Source organism: Amblyomma mixtum, chromosome 8 (assembly GCF_055824585.1).
Source record: "Amblyomma mixtum isolate Tamu chromosome 8, ASM5582458v1, whole genome shotgun sequence".
NCBI lineage: Eukaryota > Metazoa > Arthropoda > Arachnida > Ixodida > Ixodidae > Amblyomma > Amblyomma mixtum.
Window position 1 is genome coordinate 10,227,496 of NC_143019.1, and position 23,939 is coordinate 10,251,434.

General features: G+C 45.6%; 1 protein-coding gene across 1 annotated transcript in view; it reads right to left on the reverse strand.

Annotated features, from left to right (window-relative positions):
* The window catches only part of LOC149331292 (uncharacterized), a 33,405-nt gene extending 13,265 nt beyond the window's left edge, over positions 1 to 20,140 (reverse strand). Inside the window, exons 1-2 of the mRNA XM_089557329.1 lie at positions 20,073 to 20,140; positions 5,053 to 5,197 (exon numbers count right to left, since the gene is read on the reverse strand). Coding sequence (XP_089413455.1) covers positions 5,053 to 5,197; positions 20,073 to 20,140 — 213 coding nt within the window. The remainder of the gene's footprint in view (positions 1 to 5,052; positions 5,198 to 20,072) is intronic.
* Between the last annotated feature and the right edge of the window lie 3,799 nt (positions 20,141 to 23,939).

Below are 23,939 nucleotides of genomic sequence, written 5' to 3' on the forward strand. Positions count from 1 at the left end.
GACTTGTTTTCGCCAAAATTGAACCTTATGAAAACATTTACTGTTATTTCCGACCTACGTAATTACGTCTTCCAGACACAAACTCATTTCCCGCGGCTTCGTCATGTGACTTTCAGAGTGGATGCTCAATGCTTTATCAATATTTCTCACAGTTCATTACTTTTGTTTTTTTTTCTGATAAATGTAAACGAAAAGGTTATAAGCTCTTGTATAGGTCGCTTTGTTTTACAGGGTTTTTTCTGTATTCTGTATCTTTTATTTTACAATACCCGCAGCGCCACAAAACAAATCTTCAGGTTTCCGGGAAACTACATCTTCTGGTAAAACGTTCCAATAGTTTATGGTACGCGGGAAAATTATTGTTTAATCAAACAAGTGCGGCATTGGTATGAACGAATCTTCAATTTGTGGTCATTTAGAGACAAAGCACAATGCGGTTGTTGTAAATAATTTGAAGCAGTGATTCCTGTTTGAATATGAAAAATGCTGAAGAAATATTTAGTTCTCAGATTTTCGCGGAGTTCATCTAAAGTTTATCGGCACAGTTTACGTTTCATATTGGTAACGTTGGGAAATCGATCAAACTTCCACGTAACCAATCGAGCAGCAACAGATTGCATAGGCTCAAATGCGTCAACATGCTTCAGGAGGAAAACGGCGCAAAAAAACGTGGACTAAAGAGACAAACACGACAGGACCAGCGCCAACTTGGAACTGAATTTATTTCGCGCCAAACCCGCCTTCATGGAAGCCAACACGCCGTAACATCCGTGTAATCACACACAGGCAGTAGAATAGCTCACTGTAAGATGTCTAACACATGAAGCGCGCTAGCAACCACGTAACATACTATCATGACTATCCGAAAAAAAACAACAAATGTAAAGCAAACAACACTAAAACGGTCATGACCAAGCAACTCTTAAACACCGAAAATGATACAAACTCATGAGTGATGCGAGATGACCAACAATAAACGTGGAAAAAAAGTGAAGAATGAAGCGTTAAGACCAAAGTATTGTCAAATGTAAAAAAAGGTTGAAATAGATTAGGGTGCAAGCCTTAAAAATTGGAAACGAACAACCAGCAGCCACATGAAGGATAACCGATGACCAACCAGAAACATGAAAAAGGATGAACGCGGAGCTCAGATCAAGGTCAGCGTCAAACGTGTAAAAACTAGAACATAAATGCGCGCAAACAACCGCACATCGTCAAATGTTCTCGTTTTTACAGCTTTGACGCTGACCTTGGTCTGAGCTCCGCGTTCATTCTTTTTCATGTTTCTGGTTGGTCACCGGGTATCATTCATGTGGCTGCTGGTTTGTATCACTCTTGTTTGTATCACGTGGCTGCTGGTTTGTTGGTATCATTCATGTGGGTGCTGGCTGCTGTGGCTGCAATTTTTAAGGCTTGCACTCTTAATCCATTTCAACCTTTTTTTACCTTTGACAATACTTTGTTCTTAACGACTCATTCTTCACTTTTTTTCTACGTTTTTTGTTGGTCATCTCGCATCACTCACGAGTTTGTATCATTTTCGATGTTTAAGAGTTCCTTAGTCATGACCGTTTTAGTGTTGTTTGCTTTACATTTGTTGGGTTTTTTCGGATAGCCGTGACAGTATGTTACGTGGTTGCTATCGCGCTTCATGTGTTATATCTCTTACAGTGATCTATCCTACTGCCGGCGCTTGATTACACGGATGTTACGGCGTGTTCTTTTACATAAAGGCGGGTTTGGCGCGAAATAAAATTTATTTGCAAGTTGGCGCTGGTCCTGCCGTGTTTGTCTCTTTAGTCCACGTTTTTTGCGCCGTTTTTCTCCTGAATCATGAACCAACTAGCCCAAACTAAAGTTCTTCTTGCGTCAACATGCACACGATGGAACGGGTCCCCCACAGGGCAGGCATACTCTAATATCGGCCGCACATATGCCTGATAGACAGCATGCTTTACTTCCAAAGAGATGTTCTTTAAATTTAACATTCCAAACAGACTCAGGCTATGAGGAACGCCGTAGGGGAGGACGACAGGTAATTTCGACCACTTGGGGTTCTTTAGTGCGCAGTGACATCGCACAGTACATGGCCCCTCGCATTTCGCCTCGATCGAAATACGATTGCCGCCGTAGGGATCGAACCCGTGACTTTCGAGTCGGCGGTCGTGCACCATAACCACTCAGCCACCGCGGCGATTGTATTGTATGATGTGGTTTACTATGGTACGTCATTCATTACCAGGGCTAAAGTTCAAAGGATTTATGTAGGCTTCGAAACATGTCATACCCTAGGGTTATCCTTCGGTCACCCGAGATTCTTTAACGTGCATCGATAACCATACAGCACACGGAAGTTTTTGCTGTTCGCCTGCAACGAAACGCGGCTTCCGCGGGCGGGAATTCATCTCGTGTACTTCGTTTCAGGCGCAGAGCGCCAAAAGCCCTTAACCAGCGTAGCACGGTTGTTAATGCGTTCAGTGGTACAGCGCGTCGGTTCTGAGCGCAACAAAAAAAAAATGCCGACGATTAATTTACTTCCTAATGCGAAATTTCAGCACAGATCATCCGCTTTTTCAGCTTTCCAATAGAGTGAGGCAAAGAATTTAAGCTCGACCTGTATGTACAGAAGGGTTGAAATGCGGGCCAGTTGGTACATTGTAAACGGAGAAAAAACCAGTCACACAAGACGACGGACAAGAAGAGTGTACACACCACAACGACTGGACAACTGAAGTTTATTGGAAAATACATGGTCCGAGCAAGGCCAGCAGAGCATGCGCAACAGCATCATCACTAATCACTGCGCAAAAGAGACAAAGACAAGAAATCTAAACTATCGTGGACGACCTAAAAAAGCAAATTCTTTTTCAAGTAAGCGCACCGAAGTTGTGCTTATACAATCAGAGCCTAACAAACCGATATGATATGCCTCTAGTATTTCCCGCTCCTGTTTTCCCTTGCCTCTGCCACACCAGTCGTTGTGGTGTGTACACTCTTCTTGTCCGTCGTCTTGTGTGACTGGTTTTTTCTCTGCATGTACAATTATAGACAAGTTGTTATTTTTCCGCACATATTCCTTCTTCAATAAACACTCCACTAAATGTTCTTGATCACCATGAAGTAAGTCTGTCATCGGAGAAATAGATGGTGCACCATCTTGGTGCACATATTCCTGGTTATACACTATGCAGCGAAGTCATAGCACCACTGACTGATGCCGCTGAAGCTGGTCACGGGGGATAAGACTGAGGACGCTAAACGTAGAAACGGGGGCGAAAGAGTAGCGCTCTAAAACATATGGGATTACCACAGGATCCTTTTCATCAATTTTTATCTGCGAATGTTCGCTTATAAAGAACGCGAAATTGCTAAAATATTTATGCCGATAACAAGAGCGCTGTTTGAAAAAGTAGCACACCTATCCCTTTCGCGTCTTTCTCAATACTTCGTTTCCACCGATTACAAGCCGCGTCCTAAAAGACTCGTTTCATAAGCCTTACGCGCGGCTTGATATGTTAACGGGACTTTATAAAAGACATATCTCCTTCCCTCCGTAATCCTTCTCAGGGGGTGCCTACATAGACAATAATGTATGGACGAAATCTTACCGTTACCACATCATGGGTACGATGTGCTTTGTATCCATCAGAATCCAAAATTTTGTGTTCCGAGAAAAAGAAGTGTAATATCTTTGTCAGAAAACACATTCTCAAGAATAACGGTTGACAGTGATTACTCTGTTCATGTAAAGACACTGCAATTGAGCTATAGTCATATATCAATGCACGTCATCAAGCATGCTTAAAAAAAATGGAAACCACTGATCATCCCTAATCGATGAATCAATTTCCCGTCAGACAATCATTGAATGTGTCTGTCTGTTTGTCCGTCCGTTCATCCGTCCATCCGTCCCTCCCTCCCTTCCTCCTTCCCTCCCTCCGTCTTTCCGTCTCTCTATCTATCCATCTATCTATTCATCTATCCATGTATCTATCTATCGATCTATCTATTCCACTACTTATGTATCTATCTATCCATAAATCTATCCATCTATCAATCTCTCTATCTCTCCATCCAAAACAAAAAAATATAGCATACACAAGGTTACTAAAACTACCAATGCATACAAAATTTTCGAGGTTTAAAAATAAAACATATTCCTCTCTATCATCACCTTCGAGGCCAATTTTTAAGCCATTAAGTAATTGTTTTCTCCTTCCTTTGCGGCTTCTACTGAAACGAGAGGTGTGTATGATTTATGAGTTCCATGGAGCTTTTGCTCGCTCTTTTAAAGAAACAACTCACCTTGTGAAATTTTGTATATATTTCTGCAACCCGTTATGTTTACATCCTATAGGGTGATGTCAGGAGGTGGTCCAATTTCTCATCTACTTGACAAAAAGCGGGGATCTCTACTTTAAACAGAAACTAAATATCAATAAAATATTTCCGGGGCCCAGGAGGAAGTATCCTTATGTACAAAACATAGACTTCAAACGTTGCGTACTCATATACACAAGAACAGTTATTAGGAAGCATTAGCAAGTTCACGACGATTTAATCAAATCTAAACTTATTCCCTCTTCGATAGCAGCCTCGTAGCTTATAAAGTGAGCGTCAAGGCTATGGCTCCTGTCGATTACTTTAAGAGCCTGGAGCTCGGAGTAAAGCATACCAATCGAGTGATAAAACCTTCCTTCTAAAACACCACTAAGAGGCCTGCGGCCAATAGTTACTCCCAACACTAGCATACTAACTGTGACCGTACCCTAGCGCCACATGGCTGCACACTTATTCAGTTTTTGCAAGCTGATGAATGCCATAGCTTGCTTAGCGTTCTCTGTTTTCGGTTCAAAACGGGTGAAATAAAACAAAGGCAAATGCAAAATATCTGCTCACACTGAGCATAGCTGAACCTCCCGCTCACACCCTCTATCACTTTACATGCTGCTTAAGATTCGAGCGGTTTATTTGAGCCTGCAAACACAACTAAAATTTCGCTGAAGTGTTAGTGTCGAAACCCCGCAACTTACTGCACTGTTGGGGGTGCACGCAGTAGCCGTATGAATCTTGGGCTGTTCCTTTTACGCATGCGCATCTCTTCCTCGTTCCACTGCAAGGCCAACGCTCCACTCCTGGGCACATACGTCCTGGCACTCCCTCAAGACTGTTGCAAGGGACCTTGTGTTCATTACGCCTGCATGCTTTAAAATTGATGTGAAAATAAAGACCTCAGGTTTATGAGAAAAATCTTTACTGGCATCTAACATAGTTACTTCAAAATGTCCCTTGTAATATGAGTTGCGTAAATATAGGCGACATTCTATATAGACCACTGTCTCGCATGAGGCGGTGCCGTGGTACTTATCGGTCATTTAGCTCTGAAGCACAATCGACACTCAATAGTACAACGTGGATATCTCGTAAAAAAATTCTGTAAAAATAAATGCTTATTACTACAACGACCAGCGCGGACATCTGCCTTTAAAGGGAGACTGAGGCGGTTTTCGAATCAGCTAATTTTTTAGGGTTTTGAAGGAGTGTCATTGCTGATCACGTCTGTGAAATTATTTTTTCGATTTTGGCCAAAACAGTGGCGCAATCACCAATTAAAAACGCGATGTTTAAATCTCCCGCGCCACGCGCGACCGCAGAGGAGAACAGCGGAGAGGGAAACCTCGTCCATGTCGGCCAATGTGACGTCACGTTGAGGAGCCGGGGATACTTCGGCGTACCCGAAAGAGCTTTCAGCGCGCGTTGTTTCTCGTGCTGCATGCGTTGTTCCTCGTACTGCGTGCGTTGTGACGTACAAAGCGTGTCAGCCTACCTTGAGAATCAGATTCAACACGAGGTACTACTCTGCTTTCGTGTCCACGAACAACTACGCCCGCGACTGTGTCGTCTTCCACTGTTTTCCGCAAGATCATACGCTCGCAGCGCAAGCGCTCGCTGCTTTGACGAAGAATTCAAGCCGACCAAAGCAAGCGTACTGTGCTCGAAGCACTTTCGTGAGACCGGCTACATGCAGAGCTTGTCCGTAATGTGATCTCTGGAGATTTCGGTCGCGGCTGAACCATGACGCAGTTCCTTTCATTTCCTGGCGCATGAGAGGCGTGTCACCATTTCGAAGAAGCGCCTCTTCTAAAAGCAGAAACATGCTCACTAGAAACATGCCCCTGCAGAAACCTAATAGAGGCTCAAGCATGTGTTGTTCTTCTCAGCTTATAGGTGCGGCCAGACCGCCTGAGGCGTGCTCAGCAAAGCTCGGTTAGTGATTTTATACTCGGTTCGACGTGTCCAAGCAAGCAAGCAAAGCAAAACACAATAAAGCAAAGCAAGCAAGCATTGAAGCTCTTCATATGCGGCATCTCGTTTAATCGTATCTAAGCGATTAAAATGAAAGCGTTCGACGTTCTGATTTCGGATGCAAATTTAACAGAGAAATGAATGCCAACCAAGTTTTTGCAAAAAAACATCATGTCTCGCAACCTTAGTCGGTTTCTTCTTGAAGTTGTGGCAGCGAACGAGTTGCAGCTAGCTTGGCTTTTAAACACACATATAGTTGGCCACTACTTCACTGAACCTAAACTGCAAATATAGGAAAGGCGAACGTTTCAGAGGCAGCGATTAATATTTTCTGGCATCTGCTGAACGCGCCACGAGTGAAGCGGCAGCCTTGTGCGCGTATTTAGCTTGGTTTCCAGCGCACAATGATTCCTTCAATATCCGGTGGTCACATGCCTCGCAGTGCTTGGCCACTGCGCTTCGCTAATTTTGACATCAGCTTTGTGCTGCGTCATCGTTTCCTTGAAATACTTTCTTGCCCCAACCTAAGCCGGGTAGTGAGAATAAGATTTTTTGTACACAGCGCTTTGGGCCTTTTCTTTAGGATGACGCTCTTTCGGGCGAGCCAGGAGGCGTCCGGTGGTGGTAATTGACTTAAGTATTGTTCGCACCCCTTCCTTTCCGAGAATACCAGCCGAGGTTGTGCTGGCACCTTTTACGCATGATCTGCGTACGTGTCTTTCACGCTAGCGTATGCTTGTGCTAGGCGTAGAATTTTTTGCTCGTGTCTTTTTTGATTTCAGGTGATACGTGGAATGAACAAACTGTAGTATACTTTTCTTTGGAGGTCAGTAAAAAAATAGTCGCCATATTCGCTTTTACAACGCCACGGAAAGCTGCGATCTGTACTCAGCGCAGCGCCGGATCCGCATCGGCAGCTTCTCCAGTCCTCAAAGTGACGTCACGACCTCTCTTGACCAATCACGGGCGGCGGCGCGCCGCGCGGCGTGCCCCGCTGCACAGGCCGCATATTTCTGCTAAAAAAGGCAGTTCGCGCTTGTTTTTGCCTTATTTGGATGCGATATTCGAGCATACAGCATGAAAAACTATAGGACGCCGCTGCCAGCCGGATTTTCAAAAAAAGTGCTTCAGTCTCCCTTTAAAGAGCTTTTCTTCACCTCTGGCAGATTTGTACTGGTTTTGCTTCTCCAAATATTTGCCAGCATTCCGAAAAAATGTCAAACAATTTGTCTCTGTTCAACCCGCATTGATACATAATGCGGATACTTACGACTATGGACGCTGGGTGGGAACGCGTTAAAAGAGTTTGACCGTATTCGACAAGAAGAAACAAAACACAGCATTTGTATTGCCCTTTCCTCAACTAGACTCCTCCTGCTGTGAGCCCTGTTTAGACTAAAGAAGGCACATTTCTTGGACTTTTATGAACAGGGAGGCCCACCAAGATATACGAATTGAAAAAATCGTACAGTGCCTGCTTTTTCAATTGCAACATCGTAAGACCCCGAATAATTTGAAGAATGAGCCTCAAATTCACTTAACTCGGAAAGTTGCTGGTAGCGGACGAAGACTCATGCGATCATTTAGAAAGTTGTTTGGCACGAGAACAAAATTATCAGCGTTCGCAAGGGTGAAGTCTACGCGCTACAGTAAAAAGGTGATTTTATACGAGAACTTTCTCTGATGTACCGTATCGTTACTAGAATGTGCAAAAAATGTTTAAGGAAGACTAGTGTAAACATCTCTTTGCTGTCATCAGCCTTTCCGTCCTTCGTGTTTTGTATTCTGATTAGCACACTCATTCTTTACTAACACAGGTGTAAGTAAAATTCGCATATACCCGGAATATTTCTCCTGTTTACCTAGAAATGCGAATACCGAACCAGGTTAGCTTGGCTAATGACAGGGACGTAATTGTTCCATATTCCTGCAGAGCTCGTTAAAGATGATATTATTAAACCGTGGCCAAGGAACTTGTGCTGTTTACAGTCACAACTGAATGTAGGCCTACATGACTTCAGATTGCGGCGAAGCCGTAAGACTATTTGCGTTGGTCTCTAAGACAGCTGAAATTGGTCCATACCATTTCATACAGATTATTCTTCTGTTGGTGGCGCAGTTTGGAGAAGAAATATTGTTATCGGTAAGAAATCGAGTCACTTACGTGGTTCGAGTGAAAGTCAGGAAAGCAGTCGAAAATATCCGCCCTATAAAACTTCACAGAGACACTAAGAACGGAGCCTGGAACCTAAGAACGTACTAACTACTGAGAACGTATGACGAATTAAAATGATCATTAGTGTTGACTTGTGACCTAATCCTAGATTTTTTTTCTCAAAAGATTAAATATACATATCATAGGAACACAGGTACAATTTTTAGGAGTGTATGCAGTGAAGCTGTCGTAATTCGCGTTTAGATATATTAAACAGGTCAGTCCCGGATTTTTTATAGTTATTTAATAGTGTAGGAAGAGTGAAGGATAATTTTTCCATTGCATAGTTGGTTCTACGAGTTGGTACAATCCACTCCTCTTTATGACGGGTAGGGTAACAAACAGCTCTTTTTTCCAGTAAAGACAACTCATGCAAAGATTTAAGATGATTTTTTAATTCGCGCTGGAATGCAAGTGTTAGCTTATAATTGTATAGATTGAATACTGGTATTATGTTTGCTTTTGGGAAAAGACCTTGCGAGTGACTGTTGTATGATTGATTGAAAATTATTCTGATAAATTAAACCAAACCTTTCTACTCAACTTCGGTGCAAGGAAACCTACATGGAATGAAGGATGACGGCTCTGCGGTCGCTACAAGTTCCACACAGACTTACCTTCAACGATTTCTTGTTCCAAGTATAAAAAGAGAAAGAGAAATGTGAGCCCCCAAAGAGCACACATAGTGCTGGTCATCAGTTGTTAGGATTCCTATTTTAAAAATCAGAAAAGAAACACAACCAAACTTCGAGAATTAATTTTATTACAGAATTAATTAGTGTTCTATGAAGCGAATAGAGTTTACATTGATAAAATATACATCATTATTTTTGAAATAAAGCCAAAATGGTGGCTCAGTGGTTATGGTGATATCCTGCTGATCTGAAAGCCGAGGGTTCGACCCGGGTCGCAGTGGTTGCTTTTGGATGGACGCGAGATTCTAGAGGGTCATGCACTGTGCGATGTCAGTGCACGTTAAGAAAGACCAGGTGGTAGAGGTTATACGGAGCCTTCCACTACGGCGTCTCTCAAAGCCTGAGTCGCTTTTCGACGTTAAGCCCCATGCACTACACACCTAAACCAATTTAAAAATAGAAGATTGCGTTGCCCCCGCTGCCAGAATCCTACTTTAAGAAAATCCAGCTTTAACAGCCAACTTTGAGCGATGGAATATTTAGGTCTGAGTGTTAATGGCGAAAAAAAATTCTATTCTCGGCACTGTCGCTGTTGGTGATAATGTAATATTCTTAACGGGCTCATAACGAAGCATCCTGTCTACCATCGCTAGCTACTTCGGTTTCTTCATCCTCGGGACAGCTGTTTGTTTTAGGGGGTTTCAACGTCCCAAAGGGACTCTGGCACTCAGGCTATGAGGGACGCCGGAGTGAAGGGCTCCAGAAATGTCGGCCACCTGGGGCTCTTTAACGTGCACTGACATGGCACAGTACACGAGCCTACAGGATTTCGCCTCCTTCGAAATTTTACAGCCGCGGCCGACATCGAACCAACGCCTTTCAGGTCTGCAGCCGAGCGCCATAACCACTTAGCCACCGTGACGGCACTCTGTACAGTTGTATTATTCCCGTAATAACTACGAAGCTGAATACGAGGACTCTTCCGAATTTAATTTAGAAGTTACAGAAGCAGCAATGATTTTACGTGCTGCTTTATTTAGGCACCTTTATCATCGTGCCGGCTAAAAAAAAATGACAGTAATCGCGTAATCGTAAGATGCACTCACTAGCATTCAACTGCCTGCTTAAAACGGGTTTCATTGCGTCGTGTAAAGCAGTTATCCGATGGAACAGAATAAAAAGAGTTAAGGCCAGTGGCATCCGTGATACGTGAGCATCCGTACGCTATTGAATGTGACTGCCTTAGAATTGAAAAACTATATTTCATTTACTTTATGTCAATGAAAATTACGAAATGCGTTCGTGTTTTTCACAAGCATGGCGTTGTTGTGGCGCAGTAAGTTAGAAATAACCTCAGGATCTACGAAGAAACCCTTACCTGGTTACAGGCCATGTATCGAAGGTTAGACTGCTTATAAACATTCGAATATTGCTGTTATGTCAGCACCGACTTTCAGCAGCAATATTTCAGTGTTGTCTCACAGTGTTACTTCTACTATATGGGGGGATATGGGTCTAGATTGTCTGCTGAAGTTGGTGGCTCTTGAGATAAAAAGTGCTAAAAGCGATCTGGAACCCTTCTTGATTTCACTTATGTGCATTTCATTCCTCTTTATATTTCTATCTGCGATTTCTGGAACTGTTACGGGATGACCGTCCTCTGTAATTAAAAACACAGAAGAGCGCTCTCATGCGTGCATAGGCACCGTCAAGGAGAATGATAATTCGCTCATACGCGATTGAATAAACATCACTACCGATTTGCGTGCATCAGTGTATGAAGGCAACATTTCCAACACATCAGTGCCCAAATATCTTTTTCTTTGTAATCGACTGACCTCACACAAACACACGATACTTCCCGCAGTGAACTTGGCCGCTGCTGCCATACATGGCTAGAGCATGTGCTCGAGTTGCGAAGCCTAATAGTCTTCATTTTGTTTGTCTGTCGGGAGGCAAGTTTTTAGTAAAGAGAAGAGGCACTATATCTAAACCCTTGCTAGCTACTACATGCACGAATATATTTAAGTACAGCAGCAAACGGAAATATTCAACCGAATGTCACACACCAAACTGTTCCAGCAACGAACACTAACAAATCTGGCAGCACTGCAGCATGTTAGGACCTTAAGGCATGAGGAAACGTCAGGATCAGGAATCAAAATGAAATTACACAACTACCACACCGGCAACATTTCAGCTGATAGAGTACACTTTAAACCAAACACCACCAATTCAGGAAAGAGCGCTTTATTCGTTTTGTACTTAACGACAGCACAGCACAAAACATAGCCTGAGCATAACTACCGCAAATAGGGAATGTTCAATGCTCGCCAACTAAATTTTAATGTCCGTTTCACAAGAGTATCAGTCGAGATCGTCATAAAAAAAGAAAAAAAAGCAGAAAATTGCTCTGTCTTAATGTACAAATTCAAGAAATTTATTAAAAAAGAGGGTGGAGGATCAAATTTTGTTCACTTATGGGAGCTTCCCTGAGGACGTAGGAGCAAGCTTCTATAACTGAGGGTGGAGCGCTTGAAGATATGGGACACACTAATAGCCTATCTTGCTCGAGTTACTTATTGTTATCACATAGAGGACGTAAAGAAACACTGAGCAACGTTACTATTTCAGCAAAAATAGCCAGATTAGAAAATACCTAGCGCTCAGTGTCTACGATAATCGAGAACTGTCACTGAAATCCAGAAGAAACTAAAAACAACGAAATCATTCAAAAATTGATATCACATATGCAGAGCAAGGAACTACGGATGAGGAACAAGGGGCACAAGATCGTAAAACAAAAGATTCAGATGAGAGATCTGATAGTACTATGTACCAGCAAAGAGAATCGCATACATGATGTGCACAAATGCACAACAGCACATAACAGCGTAACAGATTATGGCACACTAAATACGGAGCGCTCTTTAAAAAAAATTTTCACCCTGGCCAATTGCAAATATAAAGGTTAAATACTACTTGCTTTTTTTCTGCTGCCACTGGTAATTCCACACAGACTCCTGAAAGCGTGTTTAGATAATACAGTTTTCCGGCTTGTAGTGTGTCTTTATACTACAAGAGTGTAGTGAAGTCGCCAATGCTCTTCACTACAAGAGTAAGATGCCGCAACAAAAAAATTTAACCCAGCAGTCACTCGCTTAAAAAAAGGTTCCTGCAGATCAGGCACGTGTCGAGTAAAGAAAATGTGGCGTCCAGGTCAATGAATCATACAGAAACGGCAATATACCCGCCTCCTACTGCATATGTCCACAGCTGGTTCGTCGCCTTGCAAACACCAATTGCTGGCGCAATGGATGCCTTGACGACCTTTTATTGTCTACCCAGACGCAACCTTTCAGGCCGCCATTGAAAGCTCCTTGGTGGTACGACTGTCCTAAGAAGGACATGAAGTGCTTCATCGTTGATGACATATGCTGTGTTGACCGGCAAGTCCAGTGTTGAAATGCTAACTTTGCAAACCTCATGAAGAAGTTCACGTTACAAAACATAGGGTCAGCTTGCAATGAAAGTTTCTGCGGATCTTACAGACCGACTTGATTATGCGAACTGTCACAATACGCAGAAGCTCCTTCGATGTGCGATGCCAGCAACAGTAAATTTACTTATGCGGACAGTGTTCCATAAATATCTGCAATGGTACCGTCAAGAGTGGAAAGAAAATGTCGTCCATCACGTTGGAGCTCTCGAGTCAAAAAACTGTGTGCGGCATTTGGTTTTACCCGGTTAGTTTATTTCTAGCTGACATCTAGGCACAATAAGTCCAGTTTCATTTAGAAACAGACGCCGGGATTTGTCAGGCCCAGCTTAGAGCCAGAGTATAGTCAACATACGAAAGGAAAAATGAACTCTTTTCTTTGGTATAGGTTTATTAGGGTTTAACGTATTGAAGCGACTCAGGCTATGAGGGACGCCAGAGTGAAAGGCTCTGCAAATTTCGACCACATGGGGTTCTTTAACGTGCACTCACATCGCACAGTACACGGGCCTCTAGAATTTAGCCTCCTGAGCCACCGCGGCGGTGGGGAACTCTTTGGTATGGAGAGATTAGAATAAAGGCATTGAAACATGGGCAACTCATGACGTGCCCATACCAGCCCGAAGACAGCCTATGAAACGTCAAAATTGAATATTAGTCCTTCTTTTCAACGAGCAGCAAATGTCATCAATGACAGGAAGCATCTTTGAAATTGACATCTGTACTGCTCCCATAAGGCTTCGCACCAACATGAGCGATGTAAAAGAACAGCTAAACAGCAGCTGGGTGCAAAAAATAGCGGGTAGCAGCAGCGAACCATATTAGAAACAATGTTCCTCTCACCGACTGTTTAATAGTAGTTGCACAGGCGAGACCAAGAAATCCCCTAAACACGTATGCTCCAATCTCAGTCTGGGGCAGAGGATTATTCACGCGTTTTATCAACCGGATGGAACTCGTTGAATGTGTTTACACGTAATACGACCCCGGCGCATTAAGCATTTCCTTCATATCGTATTTTGTATGATCTAATTAGCCTCATCAGGCGCCCTGGTAAAGGATAAAAGTGTATAAACACGTTTTGCAAATACTGCCATCTTCCGCACTTCACAGCATGCAGTTGATGGGTCCTTCGTTCACAGCTAACTGAAAACTGAAATCCTGAGGCCAACTGACGATGTTTGAGGGTCGGTTTTCAGCTATATTATTAACGAGACCAAACGCGACGCCAGTGCTGACATTGCATGTCTTTCATTCTTCGATAAATGTTTGCAATATCTCGAAGGCAGATAACTACACCAGTAAGTATACCAGTAAGTGTATTTAACCTTTAAATTTAACTCGTCTTTCTTTGCGTTCAAAATGCACCCTTCTTTGAAATTTGAATAATTCAACTCGTTAATTTAACTCGCCAATAACACACGAAGCTTTTTCGTCATCCTCTCCACGAGGCTTGTTGTCAAGATGCAGAAATCGAGGCCACCATCACGACTTCAACGCGACCAGTTTGAAATCTGAGAGCAGCGCACAATTTCTGTTGGCGTGGCAGTGCCTGCCGAGATTTGTTGCCCATAAAGTCGTTAACACCCTTCATTTCCCTTGTTCGTTTGCCGGGAGCGGTAACACTGTGAAATTCACGTTCACACTGCACATTCCCGACTGCTGTACTCTAGGAGATATAACGATTTTATGCTCTCTGTTCAAGAGCCGTAAGTTTTTTTCACTTTACGACATGAAAAGATCGAGGTCTTCTTCGAATCCACTGCACAATACATTTTCTTCAAAAGGGCACTCCCTGCTTTTGACATTTTTTGAAGGACAGCTCGCTTGCGTTTGAAGATAAAAACAGACGAGGAAAGCTGGCGCTTTCCAGACAAGAATATACCAAATGTCCCTAGTTTGGAGCATATTCACATATCATCATTATCAGCCTGACTACGCCCACTGCAGCGCAAAGGTCTCTTATCCTTGTCCTTTTCAGCTGGGACCGGCGTATTTCTTCAAACTTCTTAATCTCATCCGCCCACCTACCTTTCTGCCGCCCCCTGCTACGCTTAACTTCGCTTGGAATCCACTTCGTTACCCTTAAGGACCAGCGGTTATCCTTCCTTTGCATTACACGCTCTGCCCAAGCCCACTTCTTGCTCTTTATTTCGATTACGATGTCATTAACTCGCGTTTGTTCCCTCACCCACACTACCCGCTTCCAGTGTCTAAACATTTCCCCTACTATTTTTATTTCCATAGCTCGCTGCGTTGTGCTTTACTTAAATTAGTTGCAGTCGAGCTGTACTTAATATTCAGCCGTCGTATTTCTCTTGACGTCGTCGTTGTAAGTATTACGAACTTACTAACGCAACAACCAAAAATTGCTTATTGGGCAGACCTGCACCAAAAAAGAACTGAGTGGCTCGGTGGCGGCGCTTCCTTGTCGGTAAGTGACGTTCGCGTACTCTACTGCTGCTTACGATGTGACCTAGAAACAGCAGCTCTTCATATTCGAAAGGGCACTTCACTGCTTTCAAGGTTAGCCCGGACGACTTGTTTGCTTTCAGCACTGTTTGCAGCTTTTTCCGGTTCTCATCAGAAGTCTAGGCGGAGAAAACGACGTATTATAAGTGTACAACACAGGCCTGCCAGCACTGTATGCAATGTTGAAATGTCGGCGCGGAACAGTGTCCAAATGGCATCACCTTGAACTCGAAGAGGCCATCCGGTGCAATGAATGCGGTCTTCTCTCAACCTCTGTCATCGACTTTGATATGCCAGTAGCCTTTCATGAGGTTCATCTTCTAGCGACACACGCGGCTTGCAGTGAGGAGTCCTGAAAAGAAAGAAGTGGCTGGTACGCGCTAGAGAGAACGCTGGCTCGCGAAACAGGGAACACTCGGGACCTGGTGGCGGTGAAAACTTTTTAATAAGCAAAAGGAGAGTTTGCAGACCAAAAATGGCCCTTTACATAGGTGGAGTCCTTAGTCCGGGACCCCGCTGGACAAAGCCGCTACTCGCGCCCGTTGGACTAGAGCCCTTTGAGACTCCAGCCCCGAGCAGATGACCAGGGCTGCCTCCCATGCCTCTCGGGAAGGGGAAGGATTGGGGTGAAGGGAAGGATTCTTTTGACAGGCCCAAACCATATGGAAGGTATCGGATACTTCCCCACAGTGAGGGCAGCGCCCAGCGTCGAAATGTCTCACTATTGCAGGACACAACAGAGTGTTGGTCTGCAAGCGCCTCAGAGTTCGCTCATCAGCTTTACTTAGGCCCTTAGCCGGTATCGGGAAAAACCGATGGCGTTCGCAATAGTAGTCCAGAATTTCTCTGAACCGCAGAAGCGGTTGCACAATCTCCGAGCCAGAAGAGCTTGGATGAGGTGCCCGGTAGGTAAGCGCTCGGGCAGCCGCGTCCGCAGCCTCATTACCTCTTACGCCCTCATGGCCCGGAGTCCAAACTATGCGTTTGGGCGAAGGGTCCGATTCCCTCACTGCGCGCTTTAATATACTGTAGGCTAAAGGTGAAATCTCGCCACCAAGGTACTGTTGACAGGCTCGACGCGAATCTGTCACAATTACCTTCGAATTCAAGTCCGAGGCGGCAAGCGCAATGGCTACTTCCTCGGCCTGTGCTGAATTTCGAGCTCGAAAGGAGAGCCCGTGAACGCATTGATCCTGGTGAACTACTGCGGCCGTGTAGAATCCATTGGGCGACGGCCCTGCCACGTCAACGTAGTATACACCCTGTTTGGATCCGTGTTGGTGTTCGAGGGCCCGAGCGCGCGCCTCTCGTCTGCCCTCGTGTGTATGTGTGTCCATGTCGCGCGGGAGTGGAGGGACCGAGAGCTTGTGACGCCATAGCTCCGGAATCCGACACGTCTCCTCTGGTGTGCACTCGTGTTGGATGTGCAAGCGGTCTAGCAGGCGGCGCCCGGATGCCGTCTGCGAGAGTCGCGTATATTGGTTCACGAGGTGGGCCTCCCGTAACTCCTGGTAGGAGTTGATCACCCCCAACGCCGACAACTTAGCATTGGAGGTGGCCACTGGGAGGCCCAGTGCTCGCTTTGTAGCCTTCCCAACGATGGTGTCGATTCTTATTCAGCCTCGGCCGGACGCTGCCGCCGATGCTCTGCCACCTTATCTTCTCCGGCAGCCCTGTGATAAACCTGGCCGCGGTCGCTTTCCTGGGCGACCTCCACATCGACTTCTACAATCTAAGACATTTTCTTGGCGTTGCAGACCCGACGGAATGGGACGGGATTATCCGCTGTTTTTTTCGACGATAAGCTTCCACCGTCCAAAACGTGATGGACTTGGATTGAATTTCGATGATCGCTCGATGCTTGGCCAAAAAGGTCACGTCTAATATCACGTCTGTGGAACATAGCTGCTGAAACTATAAAGTTCTCAGGGTAGGCACGTTCACTTGCCTTCGCTTCTGTGGTGCACTGTCCTGACGGTATAACTAGGCAGCCTCCAGTGGTGCGGATTTGTGGGCCGTCCCAAGTGGTCGCCACTTCCTTAAGCTGAGCTGCAAACGGTTGTCTGATGACAGTTTAGCCCACGCCTGTGTCGACTAACGCAGTTACTGTGCGACCATCGACAGCCACTTCAAGGTTGGTGGCTCCTCTCCTAGCATTGGAAGCTGATCTTGCAGTCCAGTTTCGGCTTCTCCAGGCGCTGCTGTCGTAGCTGGGGTAGTTCTTTGTGATTTCGCTCGACAGAAGTCGTGTCGCGTCCTGGTGAAAGTTGTATGTGGCGTCGGCATATTGGGAGCGGCATCTTGATACTGCGCGATCAGTGGAAGATCTTCGAAGTTTCCCTCGTAAGCAAGCTCACCTCCAAATGTTGCTGTCTTTATCTCTTCTCCAAACGGCCTTTGCGTGGCTGCGGCTTGGAAATGTGAAGCGTGGGGTTCAAGGCGACAGTGATCGGTAGTGATGGCTCGGCGCGTATTCCTCTCCACGAAGATAATTGTCGATCTCCCTGGGTCGTGGCCGTGGAGAGTGGTTGTGGAGCGAGAGCGCGGTCGTGGAGCGTCAAAGTAAAATCAAAGTAAACCCCATTCCCCAGCAGGGGCAGTAACGGAGGATGTGGCTGGGCTGATCATACTGGGTGCAGTGTAGGCAACGCTGGTCGAGGGTCCTCCAGCATTCTGCTTTATTTGCCTGAGCTTGTTGAAACGTGGGCGGGCGACTGTGGTCGTTTGAACGAAAGGCCAGTCGTCTTGCACGGGCTCGCCTGACGTCTTTGGCAACATACCGTGGCGTACGTCATGGCGTGGGGATCTGCGGTTGAGGCTGTAACCAGACGGACACCCAAAGCCATGTAAACTTTCTCACCAACGATGTACCGTTAGAGATACGACGTGAGGTGACAGTGGTAGTTGCCGGCGAAGCTCCTCCCAGACAGCCTCGCGTGTGACTTCCCGCAAGTTTCCGCCGGTCGTTGACACGGTATCGGGGTGGATGCCGGAGAAGACATGTTGCTCTTGGTCGTATTGGGGAGCTCAGCCTTCTAGAGTCCTTTCTATGGGGGTCCTTTCTGTGGTGTATTCTATGACGGTCTTCGGTGAGCGGCGAAACAGACCAGCGAAAAGAGGCTCGTTAGCACCTCGCGTGTAAAATCTCTCCTTTTCTTCGCGGATGACGGTATCTGCTGTCCGCTCTGAAACCTTGGTAGCTTTATTGACATCCCAAATGTCAGGATAATCCTCTGCAAAGGAGGCCTTGTTGCCTGGGAGCATTTGTCCAGCCCTGTACCTAATATGCCAACTGCTTGCCCCTCAATTGAAAGCACTCTCTAATGATATTAAGGCGAAAGCCTTTAATGTCTCATCGTTGTAAGCAGCAGTTGTCGACAGAAATGTCACGCTTTTCAGTTGGTCGAAACGGTCGTGACGTCACAGTGCGCGAATTTCAAACAGGGCCAATTGTACTTCGGCTAGTAACCAGGCAACCGATTGAAGGGATCGTATGGTGATGCTCCAAGTAAGTGGGACTGAGCTTAGTTAATTGCTTAATTGCTAAATTAGCCTAGTTAACTTTTCAAGTCACGCCATATAAATAAATAAAACCGAGTAAGAAATTGGTCGAGCTCGGGAATCGAACCCCGGTCTTCGGAGTGTGAGACGAGCATGCTATCCACTCCGCCATGCCAGCTTGATGGTTTGGGAAGAACAAAGGTGCGTCTAGTGAATACGGTGTCTTCGCTCACTCCCATCCTCCTCCCTTCTCTTCCGGCCAGGTTTAGGTGTCCATCGAGATATGAGAGACACATACATTTCCTTTCCTCAAAAACCAATTTGCTGACGAGCGAGGCATAGAACCGAATGGGCGATGGCGTTCTATGGACTCCTGGAAGCGTTGCAAGACGCTGTCGCGTTCCACTCTTAGAGGCGAAGCTTAACATCTTAACCACACATCAGTGACCACACTTTAGGTCAAAAAAGTGCCCCCCTGAATTTTGACGGGTGTCCACCGAGATATGTGAGACAGTTACTGCGTAATTTCCTTTCCTCAAATACAATTTTCATTTTCTTCATTACGGGCCATCTTTGTCTTTCTTCTTCCACTCCCACTTCCTCCCTTCCTCTACGGTGCGGTTCAGGTGTCCACCGAGATGACAGAGAATTACTGCGCCCTTTCCTTTCCTCAAAAAGCGTTCAAAGGGCAAGGCATCGCGCCGAACCGGTGGTGGCGTTGCGTGGACTCCCTGGCAGCGCTACAACACGCTGTCGCGTTCCACTCCTAAAGGCGAAGCTTAAGCGTCATTAATTAGCAGTTAATTAGTATTCAGGCACAAATCAGTAATTAACCATTAATTAGTTATTTGTCGTCACTTAGTAATTAGCACTCAATTACATGTGACGCCACCAGTGCCACAGAAGCAGTCAAAGTGGTGCGGAAAACGCTTTCGCCTCTACACACTTTAGACAGTCAAAGTGCCCCCTGAATTTTTTACCATTCTGCCATCGACTGCAACTTCCGCAGAAGGCCAACTAGGTCAATCGAATTCGAACCATAGGCGGTTTCTGCTACCTAGAGGGAGAATAAATAAAGCAATTCGGATGCAGTTCTCTACAACGACACCAGGAAAAAAATGTTTTTCGAAAGAAACTTTCAATCCAACACGTTATCACCACCGCCGCCCTTCATCGTGAGGTGAAATTTAAGCACATCATGACCGGTGGAGATTTCGGGCATTTTGATTGAGGGAGAGCGGGATATTTGTACCAACGGGGGAGAGGGGGGGGTGCTATCAATAGGGTATCACTTGTGATCATGCGGACCTGGTGGCCTTCATTGTGGGCGCACATTTTGCGATAGAACGAAAGCGATGAAGCCGTTGTATTAACTTCTACGTCCCTTCGTGACTCTCGGATAAATTTCGCAACGCATCCAAACCACTACCTTTTTAAGGCCTACCTTGATGACTTCAGTGGCTGGTGTATCTCTACAGAACACTCTCTGAAAGTCGGGCATGATACCGTCATTGCGTGTTCTCTTCATCTCTACCGATGTCCTGATTAACTGATGTCCGTGGGCTAAGAGAGGCACAGTCCACGGCTCATTATGAGAAGCGCAGCCTGCAGGGTTGCTTAGTGACTTGTACCCATGGGCTATGAGGAGCACACGTCACATGTAGTCACGATTACAGGTGAGCCGTAGGTGTTTCCATATTCACATTCGCTTGTCACCACTCTGTCGGCGGCAGATAGGAGAGAAAAATGAGCGTAGTCAATTCGCCCGAGGAGGCTCCGAAAAGCTCCCAGTGATTCAGGACGCCCATCGCCAATACAGGCTGAACCCGGGGAGAGTACGAAGGAAGGAGCGGCATTGCTGTAAAGAAAAGAAAGATGACAGTTAAGCAGGAAAATGTAAATGCGAGGAATAATAGCACTCCATGACTACGGGTAACAGAAATACGCTTATTAATTCCTTAACAGGAATTTCGCAGAGACAAAAAGCAGGACACATGTGAAGTAGCAGGAAAACGAACGCGCGTAAGGCCCGCGGGAGGCCCTATCACTCATGCATATAAAAACGCAATTTAAACGTATCTGCGTGCGTGCATCTGTTCCTAGTAAAACGGAGTCGACGTAAAACAGCAAGAACCGGAGGAATTAAATTGTCGGTGCCGGAATGCAGCCCGGCGCCACCGCGTTTAGTCATCAGATAGAAGACGACGACATGTGGATATGGAAGGCGAAATCTGCAGTAATAGATGAAGATAGGTATGTAGCCCAGAATTTTACACTTTGGAAGAATATGAAAAAAAAATTTGCAGACGATCTGCTTTGCACGCTTTAGATAACTTCGAACCTAATGCGACTGCCTGCACTAGTAAACTATGCGTTTGAGCCCATTTCACAGTTCTTGCAGCTTAGATAGAACAGGAAGAGGGACTAGAAGCCGGCACGGGCACGGGCACGGGCACGGGCTGGCCGGACGTCTTTGGCTGCGTACCACGGCGGCATACGCCATGGCGTGGGGTTCTATGCTTGAGGCTGTAGACTGAGGGACACCCAAAGCCTCGTAGACTTTCTCACGAACGACGTCCGCTGGAGATGCGACGTGAGGTGACGGTGGTAGAAGCTGGCGAAGCTCCCCCCGAACAACCTCGCGTGTGACATCCCACAGGTTTCCGCTGGTCGTTGACACGGTACCGGGGTGTATGCCGGAGAAGGCTTCTTGCTGCCGGTCGTATTGGTGAGCTCAGGCTTCTAGGCAACTTTCTATGGTGGTCACTTCCGTAGTGTATTCTATGACGCTCTTCTGTGAGCTGCGAACCAGACCAGCAAAGAGAGGCTCCTTAGCACCTCGCATTAGAAATACCTCTTTACGTTCGCTGATGACGGTATCTGCGCGTCCCTTCAGAAACCTAGGTAGCTTTATTGACATCCTAAGTGCCAGGATATACCTCTGAAACGGAGGCCGTGTAGCCTGAGAGCATTTGGCCAGCACTTTACCTAATATGCTGCATAGCTTCTCTAATTCCTCAATTCAAAGTAGTCTCTAATTATGTTGTGAAGTTGACGTTTACTATCAGCACAATAAAGCTGTTGTCTTCAGATAAGGCCGATTGTCTGCTCTCTGACAATGTTCTAAACACCTGCATGGCCATTCGTAGTACTCCCTGTTGTTTTTAAAATGCAGGCAGATCAGTGAAGTGTAACCTGCATGTTATAGTGGCTACCTCTCACTTTCATTACTCTTCCCAATTTTGAATGATTCGTGGAGAGGCGCAGAATTTGGCACTTATTAGATTATTGGTCGCCAATTTCGGGCTGTTTAATATCCAGTTCGGCTCCTAGAACTTTTAGACTAGAGTAATCATGCACCTTATTGTATTTCATTTAAAAAATATTACGAACTGTTATGCCATAGTGTTCTTGGCACAAATTCATAGTTTATAACATCCTGCTCCTCTGCCTGCTCCTCTACCTGCTCCTCTGCCTGCTCCTCTGCCTGCTCCTCTGCCTGCTCCTTCGCAACCTTCAGGATACCATCGCCTCTCAGTACATTGGACAGTGTCTATCAACGCTGGCTGTATTAGCTCAGTTTCCCTCTTTCACATGGTGAGAGACGTTGCCCATGGGCCTACCATATTGTAAAAGAAAAGCATAAACAGCTATAAAAATGTCAGCAATGTTCCGAGTGTATGCACGGCTTTTTTATGGACATTTTGCCCTCAACTGCAACTTCCGCAGAAGACCGACTTGGCCAATCGAGTTCGAACCATGGGCGGGTTCTGCTACATAAAGCGAGAATGAATTAAGCGATTCGGATGCAGTGCTCTGCAACTACACCTGGAAAAAAAAACGTTTTTCGAAAGAAAGTTTCAATCGAACACGCTACTACAATCCCTGCCCTTCATCGTGAGGCAAACTTTAAGCACGTCATGGCCAGCGGATATTTCGGGCATTTCTACAGGGGGGAGAGCGGGATATTTGTACCAACATGGGGTTGCTATCGATGACGTACCACATGTACCACATTTTGCGGATATAACAAGAGTGACGAAGCCCATTTGTTAACTTCTGCATTCTTTTATGATTCAATGATAAATCTGTCAACACTTTGAAAACACCAGCTTTTTAAGGCCTACCTTGATGACTTCAGGTCCTGATGCAGCTTTATGTAATCTACCCCACAAGTTGGACATGATGACTTGATTGCATGTTCTTTAAATGTCACTCTTAGAAGCGAAGCCTACTGGGGTCCTCAGTAACTGATACAGAGCTGAAATAACTGTAACTGTACAGACCTGTAACTGAAACAGCAAGAGCAGGAGGAATTAAAAGGTTGGGTCGGGAATGCTGCCCAGCGTCGCGGACTTTAGTCACCAGATAGAAGACGGCGACGTGTGGATATGAAAGGCGAGATTTATAGTAAAATGTGAAGCGAAAGTAATCAACAGTTCTCTAGCCTAGAATTTCGCACTTGGGGAGAATATGAAAAAAAAAATTGCGGATGATCAATGCACTTAATGCGGCCGAGTAAGCGTTAGCGTTAGTGCTCCCCTCAAGGAGAAGAGCCATGGCCGCAGACGGTTTTAAAAACTGTGCGAGTGGGTAAAGGGATTCAATCTCTCCCAACCCCCACGCTCTACTTTCCGAATAAGCTCCAGCAATCTCTGCCCCAACCTCCACCCGTCACCGACCACCATCTCTGCTTTTCCTCTCCCTGCTCTCCACGCAAAGTGAACAGGGGGATTTGCCTCTTCTATTCGCTCTTCTTCTTCTCTCCTCTCTCTCCTCCGCTCTTCGGCAAGTGGAGAGAAGATTTCCCTCGGCCCACTTTGCGACCTGATGTCCAAGGCTTGAGATTGTCGTACGCATGGGAGGACATACAGAAGGACAAATTTTTGAAACAAGTGGGCTTCAATGCTAACGAAATAAGATGGTGATCTGTGGCGAGGTAACCAGGATATAGGGGCTGATATAGGTACACAAAAACAGCAGGAACACGTCTAACGATCAACCCACATAATGAACGTGCATAATCGTCTCCAATGGCGTCGGCAACTTAAAGCAAACAGCATTCTTCAGGCCACATTGTTCTATTTTATGCACCTGATCTTTTGCTTAGTAGCATTGCAATATCCTCAACATAAAGCACGTGACGTGCTTTGAACGTTTGAGATAATTTGGCAGCTGAGGCGAATGAACTAACAAACTGCGCGTTTGAGCCCTTTTCACAGCCATTGCATCTTATATGATAAAAGTAGCGGGACTAAAAAACACATAGCCCAAGAGTGACGCGTGCAACATTCTCGGTCAAAAATTTTAG